This window comes from Cavia porcellus, unplaced genomic scaffold (genome assembly GCF_034190915.1).
Source record: "Cavia porcellus strain 051 isolate PalLab524CR breed Dunkin Hartley unplaced genomic scaffold, mCavPor4.1 scaffold_21, whole genome shotgun sequence".
Taxonomy (NCBI): domain Eukaryota; kingdom Metazoa; phylum Chordata; class Mammalia; order Rodentia; family Caviidae; genus Cavia; species Cavia porcellus.
In genome coordinates this window covers 28,039,043-28,051,048 of record NW_026947504.1, presented here as the reverse complement: position 1 = coordinate 28,051,048, position 12,006 = coordinate 28,039,043, and the positions used below count along the sequence as shown (strand labels likewise).

The 12,006-nt window shown below is 35.8% G+C and overlaps 1 protein-coding gene across 2 annotated transcripts in view; it reads right to left on the bottom strand.

Moving 5' to 3' along the window:
• Rnf17 (ring finger protein 17) overlaps positions 1-12,006 on the bottom strand; it is a 162,751-nt gene that overhangs the window by 121,450 nt on the left and 29,295 nt on the right. For both annotated transcript variants that reach the window (XM_063232467.1, XM_063232466.1), the window contains 3 exons: positions 10,293-10,597; positions 5,717-5,875; positions 777-966 (listed from right to left, as the gene is read on the bottom strand). In XM_063232467.1, the coding sequence (XP_063088537.1) occupies positions 777-966; positions 5,717-5,875; positions 10,293-10,597 (654 nt within the window). The remainder of the gene's footprint in view (positions 1-776; positions 967-5,716; positions 5,876-10,292; positions 10,598-12,006) is intronic.

The following is a 12,006-nucleotide window of genomic DNA, read 5'->3' as shown; positions in this document are numbered from 1 at the left end:
TAATGACCCTCTCTTCTATTTATAAAGCTATGATGATTAAAGTGATTCAAGCTATAATTAATACTGGTTTGTACACAGAAATATTGCAGTTTCTTTTATTAAAAGACCCAGAAAAACAAATTTAAACACCTAGTGTGAGTTTCACAGAATGATACTTTAATATTCTTTACTGAAATAACATGATTTTATTCCATCATTACTGCAGCTAACTGTAACACTTTGAAAGAATCATCTCTGTGTACATTCTCTGCTTTGAAGCAACATAAACAGTACTTAAATTTACAGTACATCAAAAAGTTTCATTCTCATAACCTAGTAATTTTCCTTTTGCTTTGTTTTTGAGATAGTTTCACTATGCAGTCCAGGCTAGGTTTGAATTCACATACAGGCTGGAGATTCACATGCAGGCTCAGTGGCAAAAAATTAATGACTGCCTGGTAAGCATGAAGTAGTGAGTTCAAACCCCAGTGCCAAAAAAAAAAAAAAAATTCACATGCAGCCTAAACTGGCCTCAAACTCCTAGTATCTTCCTGCCTCAGCCTCCTGAGTGCTGGAATTACAGGCATGCACACCACACCTAGCTAATCTACTAATATTGGTAATTTTTTTAACTTATTTAATAAAATAAACATAGAGCAAAATACTAAAATATGTGCCTTGGCAGTGAAGAATGATAAATTATTATTCTTTACCCTTTTCTAATTTCCTCCATTTTAAAATTACACCCCGCCCAACGTTCCTAAGCAGGCCAAAAAAGTGATTACAAAATACCATACCCTGTGACAATTAGGACTTCTGAATTTCCAAAATCTATCATAAATATTTCTATAACTGCAACTTCACGGACTGAGAATTTGGCTGAACTACCAGGTTTTCTAGTATTTTTACTTTCTATTGGAATTAATTCAGTGATAGTTCCTCGGCACCACATTCTGTTTGCGACACTGCTAACAAATATTCTTGCACCTAAATAATGGAGGAAACAAATCATTATTGTTAATAAAGAAAGACATTTAATAAAGTTCTAGTTTATAAATATGTATATTAGCTCTATAACTGTATTTACTAAACATGTAGCACTGTATCAAGTGCTATGAGAAAGATACAGTAATGTATTATGATAGTTTGTTACAGAGAATCTTACAAGGAAAAGAGATAAAAACAGAGTACTAAGTCAACAGTCATTCAGTGAAGAATAATGTCTCATGTACTACATTAACAAAGATGAATGAAACTGTCTTAAGAAGTTCAAAGGAACAGGACACGTAAACAAATTCTACAATATACTATGTCTAATGCAGTGATTGCCCATTGGGAGAAAAAAGGTTAAAACTCTTAAGGAAAGAATTCCAGTTAAAGATAGGTATAGTCTTACAACCTCAAGAAACCTTTTGATGTGAAGCCCACGCATACCTCCCAGTGAGTCTCAACTCAATCCATTCTCTCTAAAAGGTATGTATAGATCTCCACATTTAAAACTAAGCTTATAGAAATAAGCCAGAGAAAATGGTCTTGTCAAAACTGCAGCTGTAAATATAATTTGAAAATTACAGGTGTTCTCTGAAGATGTACAAGGTGCTGACAAGAAAAGATATTTTTAAAATATCACACTTTTTAACCTATAGTCTTTTTTCATACCCTCAAACTCCTATAAAAACCCAACCTCTTACCCTGATTGCTGTGATTTCTCTCAACAGTGTACCCTGATATAAATAAGTTCTTGTTGTTTCTATGTTTATAGTTTTGGTAAAATATTTTAACACCCAGGTCACTACCCTTTGGTTCTCCTGTTTCACAGGACACTATCTACACTAAGGGCCACCTAGCATCGCACACGCACATGTAGGGAAAAGCAGCTTCTAAGGAAAAGATAAGCTTTATTAAAAATTAATAGGAAATCTTAATAAAAGCCTCTATAGTTAGAAAAATTACAAAGACAAAGGAAAAAATAGACCCAGAGAGGGCCTAAGAATTTGTAAGAATTTACCAGAAAGAGTTAACAAAATATGGAGAAAGCCAGAAACATAAAAGACCAGGGAGAACAGCTCCTTACCATATTTTGGGTAAAATGCAAAAGAGATAAGGGATAGCCACCTGAGGACACTTCCATGATATATGAAACATACACATCTATATATATATACATGTATGTGCATTCTCATTTTAGCATTATATTATTACACTACATGCACACATGTCCCCTTTAGTAATCATTAACTTTTAAATTACCTTTCCATACTTCCCCCACTTCAACTTATCCATCACAAAAGGACATCATATATTGGGGAAAAATGTAAGTCCCAATCGGCTAGATGTCAGATACACCAAGTTCATGGTGTTTGAAATCAAAGAATAACTTCTAAGGAACCATAGAGCGTAAGAGTAGGACATTTTATTGGGGAATAGGAATAGCTCCTGAGAGACAGGAGGGGTCCCAAGTAGGTTGCCAATGAACCCACTTCTCTAAGAAAGTTTTATAAAGCAAAGTCACAGAGGTGAGTACAATACAGATCTAATTATAATCAGCCAATCAGATTACCAGTATAGCCAATTAGCTAATACTGATCTGATAGTCACAGGGCACATGGATGACATCATCAATCTTGGTAGATAATTTATAGTCTTAGCCTTGTCTTTTTTTTGTTGTTGTTCTTTTCGTTTTTATCGGTATCAGGGATCGAATTCACAACCGCACACTTGCAAGAAAGGTGCTTATGCCGCTGAGCTAAATCCCCAGCCCCTTAGCCTTGTCTTTAGTCAGTCTTACTAGTCTTTAGTCTTAATGAGTAGGAGAGGATGGCCTATTCATGAGATAATGGTTTACTCATAGGAGAAATGGTACCAATAATCTCATACTTCTTTAGGGAAAGACGTAAATCTGACCATTGTGACTTTCTCCAGTCAGTTTTTGATGTGGTCTCATTTTCTGCACTGATTCCCTTAGGGGGTCATGAAGACAAGGCTAAGACTATAGATTATCTACCAAGATAAGGGCCAGCCATTTGAGGACACTTCCATGATATATAAAACACACACATCTATATACACACATGTATGTGCATTCTCATTTTAGCATCATTGTATTATTACACTAGATACACAATGTCCCCTTTACGTAATCATTAACTTTTAAATTATCTTCCCACACCTCCTCCACTTCAACTTATCACAAAAGGATATCATACATTGGGGAAGATCTGATATATATCAGCAAGGAGAAGCAGAGAGCCAAAGGGTAGAGGAAGATCAGTGGAGACTAGGGAGCTCCAAGTTTTTCTCATGGCTCTGGAGGACAGTTACTCTGCTTCTTCCTGAGAGAGAGGTTCCCTCCCAAAGTGTCCACAAGGAGGAAAGTAAACAGTGCCCACTGTTGGGCTGACAAAGATCCAAATTCCTGGTGGTCTCCTCCCTTCTCTGGCCACCAGTACCATGTGGGGAAGGAGAAAGGAGATGTGTATGCTCCCCATGATTTCTGCTGATGCACTGAGAGGGACAGGTAGGAACTTGGTGATCTGGAAGGACTGGCCAGAGCTCAGCCATTTCTCTCTCTTCCTACTTAGCTAGCAACTTTAGGCTGAGTTGGGGAGAGGACTGGTGATCATCATACACTGAGCTACACCTTAAAGATGTGTACTGTCAGGGCCATAGGACCCCTCTTTCAGCAGCTGGCCATGATGATCCGCCATGATGATCTTGGATCCTAGAGATACCTGTTCTACTCCTGCTAGTGTCTTTTTACATGTACAGCACTCTTCTGGAGAGGGAAGCTAAAGAGGAAATATTTCTATGCTTTTAAAAACAGCTGTATGGTCAAGCAAGACTGTGACCCATACTAGTAAATGACACAACTAGTGAAGTAAAAACTAGAAGAGCTAAAAGATTTCTCACAAGACCTCAAAAGTAGTTCCTGAGGAACTTTAACTGATCTTGACAGATAAATAAATTTTAATGACACAAGTCTTTGACTTGGTCTTAACCAATAGGCAAATTTAACAAAAACCCTATTAGAGTACAGTAACATTAAACAAAAACTTAGACTAGATATAGATAGGGGCTCCAAACATCGCACCATCCTGCTACTAACAATCTTCAATTATACTTGTAACATCTTAACTTAGCCATAAAACATCATGATTCCCAATACCACTACCTCTTCCGAAAATGTATCCTTTAGCCTTTCTTAGTATACTGTCATTATTTTATTTTAATGTACTTTCAAGTACCCGTCACATAAAGATTTAGGTTTAGAAGTATATCAATAAAATAAAAATGGCAATAAAAATATTCTAGCTTCTCATTTTTGTAGTATAAACTAATTTTCTATTATCTACTTCAGACTTTATATTATCTGGAACCACTCACTACAAAAGATCTTCAGGTCTACACAATAGAGGGCAGACCCATAAAAAATAAAAATTTTAATCGCCCAGTGGTTACATAAAACCATAGATATCTTTAATATATTTTTTGAATTATCATTAAAATTTTTCTCAGTCCTACAGGAAGCCATACACTCTTATCCTTTCCCTCTTGTAGTAAACATCTAAATATATAGAAGTTAATATTAAAAATAATTTACCACTTGATTTTTAATTTTTTCTGCCCCTTATCATGCTTATAACATTTGTATCTTCTCAACTTCTCCATTTCATAGTCAAGATGATGTTCACCTATTAAACCAATATTGACAACTCTACTGCATTACAAAATTTATGTTCACAAATTAACACAATGTCAAATTCTAATAAAACCTTTCATGCCTCTTATTGATTAGTTCTGATAATTTTTTTTTTCTTGTGACAGCAGTCAGGGAACCTGTAACTTATTTTACAGGTAGAATAGGTTTAGGTTATCTCCGATTCAGGAAGCCCCTTGGATAATGTTTGGTGACACAACTATAAAAGTTAAGTTTAATATTATATTTCCCTCCTTTTAGACACTAAAAATTTTTTTTTTGTCTTTTTCCTTTTTATTGGTACCGGGGATTGAACTCACGACTGCCTGCTTGCAAGGCAGGTGCTTATGCCGCTGAGCTAAATCCCCAGCCCCTAGGCACTAAAAATTAAAAGGTTATTTCTTAAGTTTAAATATTTTTGAAGAAGTACATGATGATCTTAGTGTTCTGGTATTCTGAAAATCTATATAAAAAAAGCTGAGAGTTAATCACCCTTTTAAAGAACTATCACCTGACTACGCAAATAATACTTTTTTGGTATTACACATTGAGGAAAACATTCCTGTAATAAATCAAAGAAATCACAGCTTTAGCACCAATCCAAAGTATAATAAATCAGTTGTGTCATTAGGAAAACACTTAACAGAAGTCTAAAGCATGGCAAATTCATATAGTTTTAGAATTAAAACAGAGTATATTTCCTAACTAACCTCCTCCAAGAAAACCTAGGAATGAGTGTCATGGGTCTCTTGAATCTCACCAAAATTAGACCCAAAACATAACATAAAATGTAAGGGCCAAGAGTCACACACAATTACTTTACAGACAAGTAAGAAACTGACATAACCTGTCAGTTTTACTCTAAAAATGTGCTAGCATTCCATTTTAGTCCTTAGCTAATTCACCTAAATAATTTATGTTAAATGATTCTAAAATTTTATGCTTAAAGTAAAAATCTAAATTATAGCCAGTCTATTTGTTGCCAAATATTAAGATATTTAAATAACTCTGATATTTTAACTTGAATTAGTGTTTTATTACCTAGTTCCAAGACATCTGAAGGATCAAGATGTAAACTCTTACTGCAAATTTGATTCACTTTCTTCTCCAATATTGTTGTATCTGTCACTTGTGAATATTTCCGAATGTAGAAGTGGCAAGGATGTATTACATGGCTTACAAAAACCAACTCTGGGGAACCTGGGTAAGAACCAATATTAAAACACTATTATCAAATGTGAGCTAGGAAAGAATTCATAAAAGGTAATTAACTGTAATATCCTGTAAAATAACAAGCAAATGTAACATTGAAACTATTATGAAGTATTAGGTCTCATGAGAGAGTCCAAACCAAAAATGTCTGGCAAAACAAATAGAGTACCTTTAACAACACATTCTTTAGCAACCTGAATTGTAAATACGTTGTCTAACTTGCAAAGTATATTCTCTAAATAGAATCATAGCTCATGTGGTAAATAGATTGTAAAGTCATAATATATGCTATAACCTCCCCTTATTAGGAAACTTCAGAATACATTTATGAACATATGTGGAACTCAAGAATATAAACAAAAGGGTAAAGTGGATCTTTAAACACGTAACAGTTTACCACAAGTATCACCTGGGCAATGCATTTGTGTACTGACTATCCTGAGCATTGCTTAGGTGACATTTCAAATAGTTGATTCTTGCATTAAATAAATTTGACAACACTGCCATTTTAAAATATTTCCTGTCATATTTGTTATAAAATTAACAAAATATGCAATTTTTGCTCATCCTGTATTTAAATAATGTAACTGGTAAGTGGTTAAAATTTATGATTTTTTTCTTTTACAGATATGCTACTATTTCTCAATGTACTCATGCTAACAGCTATTATGTTCTCTTTTTGGCTCAGATCAATTAGCAGAGAAACTAGTGCCTCTGTCAGAAAACTATCAGTCTGAGGGGAATATGTACATTCTGGGCTGTGATATCAAGGTCTGTTTTCTTTCCATTAAGCAGAGGAGGAGCCCCAAAATGGCTGGGGAATGAAATAGCACAAAAATTTCCTGTCCATTGTCTCTTTCCTAAAAAAATTTCTTATTCATCTGAACAAGGTGAAGCAAAGACTTAAGACAAAGGCCTTTTTTTGTTGCATTCAGAGTCAGTTTTTTCCTTTCAACAAAACTGCCTCTCACATTTCCTGGGAGCAATGGGCCTGAGCAGCAAGTTAGAAGAACCCTATTTCTAGGGTTCTTTTTAGATTTCTAGGACAGCCCATAAAAGCCAATCTATACAGTATCTAGAGAACCAAGATAGCTTATATCTACCCTACATCTAAGTCTTATCAATCTGGTTAGAGAGGCGTGCAAAAGTATTTGGGCAAAGTCAAAGTGTTCAGTAGCATTTAGGGAAATGTGAGTGTCTGGGAGAGGTGGATCAAAAACAGGTAAAAGTCAGGGAATTTTCTACATACAGGAGTAACTAAATCAAGTATGTCAACTGATAACAAAAAGACCTCCAAAGTATAATGTTAAGGAAGGACAAAAATAAACTAGGTAAAAAAAAAAAAAAAGACTAGAAAAAAGAATCAAGATTTTACACCTGTAATTTTAAAACAAACTACAGATTTAAGACAAGATTTTTCTTGTTTTTAGAAGCCTCTTTAGTATGTGATCTCTCTTTTGTCTTTATAGAGAATAATGTTAAATTCCTAAAGGCCCTTTACAATAACTGGGTACTAGATCCCTTTAACTGTAAATTGCCATTTTTTTTCTAGCTCAGAAAGCAGCTGCTTTGGAGATTTGTCTTAACTGGCTTGCACTGCAACCTAGCAGACAGTGGGAATACATGTTTTACACCACTCATCTTGAAGACAGCCTTAAAAGGTGCCCTACACTGGCTTATAGTGTGCCATATTTCTTTGAGCACTCACATTCTGCTCAAATGCATCCTATATCTACTTCTAATAAATCCTTCTCATGTTTCCTTTACTGAAGCATCCTAAAAATTCTTTTTCCAGGATGACAGTCAGCAAACCTACAAACCTATTTTTTTTTTTTTTTGTCTTTTTCGTTTTTATCGGTACCAGGGATTGAACTCACGACTGCCTGCTTGCAAGGTAGGCGCTTATGCCGCTGAGCTAAATCCCCAGCCCCTACAAACCTATTTTTTAAAAGGTGAGTTAAACTCCTTATTTCAGGCTCAGACACTCTCAGTCCTAGCCTGGTGACATAGTATGCTGTGCTTTGTATTTAAAAAAAGAGACGAAATGAAAATAAAACTAAGGTAGAAAAATAGTTTTTGTGTGTTTATTTGTGCATGCGTAAAAAATTACAAAGAAAGAAAGGACTGAAGAGAATGGGACTAGGGTAGGGTGAAGTTTCAGAGTATTTTAATTTTTTAAGCAAACTTACACCTAATTCTTGAATAATGACTAGATGGTGTGGAATTGAATACAGTCAAGTGTAGAAACATGATAGAAACTAAACAAATGTACCGATTGTTTTATCTATTTAACATATTACAAAAAATAATACCCATATTGAGGATAAGGTATGGAGGGTGCCACCTCACCCTCCCCAGACCCTGGTGTGCCGGTGTTGATGGTGTCTACTTACAACCAGTACCGACCATGTAGAGGAGACTTCCCTAAACTGGCTTGCAGTTTAACTAGTGAGTCTGGACAAGGCTGATAATGGACTATTATAGCTTATTTTCAATAGCTACTGTTGAACTCAAATAGACCAGCTGTGATACCATCCAGTAAGATACAGATAAGGTCTCCTTGGAGGGCTATGTGACTCTGAGGAAAATTCCTTACCAAAATTGGCTATAAAGCAGGTTACTCATAACCATAACCTAAATCTGGCTATTCCTGTCCCTTCAGCAAGAAAGCTTTCCTCTGTTTCCTCTGTTACAAGCCAGCCTTGCCACTTGTCTACCACATCCACTTGTAATCTCCTCACCATTTTCCTCAGTGAATAAACACCAAGGTTCTGGGTGACTGGTGGCCTTTGGTTCCTAGGGAGCAACTGATCATCCCAGATCCCTGCTATGCCTCTCTACTTTTGTCTCTTGCTCGTTCTTTCCTTTACTGCCATGTTCTATAACCCAGGAAGGAGACTGTAACACACTGCAGTTCCAATAATACAGTAAAAACATAAATATGTGTAACTGGGGTGATAGCTGCAAGAAGTATGTTTCAGAAATAATTTTGCCAACAAGCATTACATTTTTTGCCACTACGCTGGAAGTTATGGTGAGTGCCCATCATCTCAGTATTATGGGAGATCAATGGCAGGAGGATCATAAGTTCAAGCCCAGCCTTGATAACTTAGCGAGGCCCTGTCTTAAAATAAAAGTGCTTGGGATATAGTGACTATGCAGGCCCCAGGTTCAATCCCCAGTATGGGTAGGGCAGAAGAGGATTCCACTAAAAGGGAAGTTTTAGTAAGATTGATTTTTGTTTATTGCCTTACACAGGTAAATTATTATACATAAAACAAACTCTGCTTTATCAAGCTCATTGTTGTTACAGTACTTGCTTTTGATTTGAAAGAAAGAGCTAATTCCTTTGGAAGAGGTCTTTTTTGTTTTGTTTTGTTTTTTTTGGTATCAACGATCAAACTCACAACCTTGGGCTTACCAGGCAAGTACTTAAACCGCTGAGCTAAATTCCTGACCTGAGGAGTTTTTTTTTCAATGGCTAGGAGTCTCTATAAGATCATCTGTGAAGCATGCTTTATCAAAGTAACAAATAAAAGCTGTATTACTTTCATTAATGTGTACAGCAACATTTCAGTGTTTAAAAATTGTGTCTGAATTGGCAAAAACACTGGAATGGCAAATGTTTTGCATTATTAAGTAAAATCACAACAAGCTATGTCACTGAAATATCAGTGATACTAACATAGTGGAAAACAGAGTGTATCAAAATTCAAAAGTATCATTCTGGAGAGTCAATCATCAAAACAATGTTGGTAAAAATGGTTCTAAAGATTGCTGGCATAGAATTACTTAAAAGTAATTTTTCACTCCCATGTTATTGGCAGAATACCAAAACTGGAATCTAATCAACAGTTATAAATTTAAATATAATAAAATAGATGACATGACATTCATAATGATTTCAAAGCATATTAAGTTTAAAATCACAAAGATATAACAGAAACTGTTCCTTTTTTATTTTTGGTATCAGGACTTGAACTCAGGACCTCATGCTTGCCAGGCAGGCATTGTGCCACTAAGCTATATCCTCATCCCTGAGAAACTGTTCTTAATTGACAAAGTAATAAAACTGCTCCCACAAGTCACACCTCTCTCATTTACATTATTTGTAAGTGATTAGGAACACTGAAAAAAAATCAAATACCCTAATTAAACTAAATATTAAGTTTATACTCCTCTAGAGGTTGGCTATATTATTTCATCAAAATTAAAATTATCTTAACTTTGGAAAATGTGGAAATAAAAGCATGGAATCAACAGACTCTACCCCATAATGAGCATGAGAGATAAGATTATAAGAGCAATAAATTTCTGTTAAGTACATGAAATAATTTTTCTAGCTATAGATTAAAAATTCCAATTGTTTCTAATTATATAATATATATTTTATATTATCACTCACATTCCAGGTTTTCTTCAATAATTTCTTCAATTATCACATCAGGGCTCAACCCCATCTGAGGCAGCACAGCAATGGTTTTAGGGGATGTCACTGTCACCACCTCCTTGGGTGGCTGGCTGTTTTTCCCTTCGGCTTGTATGTCACTGGTCTCTAGTTGCAAAGGAGGTGCTGGTGTTTCACTGGTCAGGACAGACAAATCAACCTGTTTCTTTTCCAGGGATGAGTATGTATCACATGAAAGTTCTTTTCTACTATTATTCTTCTTTTGAACATTATGTCCAGCCTCATTTTCTTGGGAATAATATCTGTTTAAAAATACAGAGCATGGCTATTTTAATACTCTCCTTCAAGTCATTTCCTCTAAATCTGACAGCTGACATTGTGACACATGCAAAAGGTAAAAGCCATCTAGGTGCCCCATATTTTTAGTTTTTTATTGCTATCATTGAATTTATTACAGTAAATTGACTACCAAGTGCTATACTCTATTACTTGGCAATGTACTATAAGTATAAAGTCAAAATTGCTATTAATCTGCATCCAATGGGTGTGGTTATTAAACAGCTAAGCTAACTATATTTTCCCATCTTCACATATTCAGTTTTATGCTATCTAGTCTACAATTTTACAATTAAATGAGTTGAATCTGATGATGCTTGTAGTTTATTTAATGCACGATGGATCTGGCATCTTCAAAGAATACTGTTTAAAAGCATTTTAGAATTAAGGAACAATGCCACCTAAATTCAGTATTTCCAAATTCTAAGTGCTGTATCTGTGTTTCTGCTGGCTGTTGCACCAGAATCCTTAATCTCAGCATTGCATATTCTAGATTCAGACACCTCTGAAAACTCTGCCCCGATGCCTACTTGAGGCTTTGGAGGGACATCCAGACACAAAGCTTTACCACTCATATTCCCTCTGTTTGTTTTTTTGTAGGAGTCACTGTTTTCACTGCTTTAAACATCAGTATTGTTCCAGGGTACTGTCTTTTGACTTATTTCAACATTTGCTTTTACTAAAGAAACCCATGGTTGACCACCTGCAAACAGGTGAGGTGGGTTATCCTGATACTTTTTCTTTGAAAACTAGGAAACAATTTTAAGCCAATATTGTCAGTTAAAAATCAGTAACAAAATCAGGACAGATTATACATTGTGTCAATTTAAGAAGTCTAGAAACTGAGTGACTCAGCAGCTCTACATCTTGGGGTGTAGAGGACAAGCAGCAGTTACCCTTCTAAGATATTGTTCATTGTGTCACTTTGAGAAGGTCAGAACTTTAAGTGATTGAGCCCCTGGGAGCTAGGATTCCTAGTTTATAACACACTCAGCCTGTGCAAGAGGAGGGCAGGCAGATAGTATGAGTGCTACACCCACCCCAGGAGAGTAGCTTACATACAATAAAAGGTAAATGAGGAGGCACTGAGGACTGGTTCTTTGGAGGAGCTCCAGTCTTCACTTTCAGTCTCCTGGCTTCTGGCACAGACTGGCTTCTGCCTGGGACTCTTCAGCCTTCCATCATAGATTCTTCAGTGTTAACATTGTTATTGCCCTTCTGACACAGACTTGCACGGGACACTGTAGTAAACTCCAGTCCTTGGGCTGGACCTTTCATCCTCCAGCGTTCAGACACCCTCTGCATGCTCCCTCCTCTGACTTTGTGGCTGACCATTGTAAGCCAATCTTGTAATTTCTTATATTTTGTATATCTT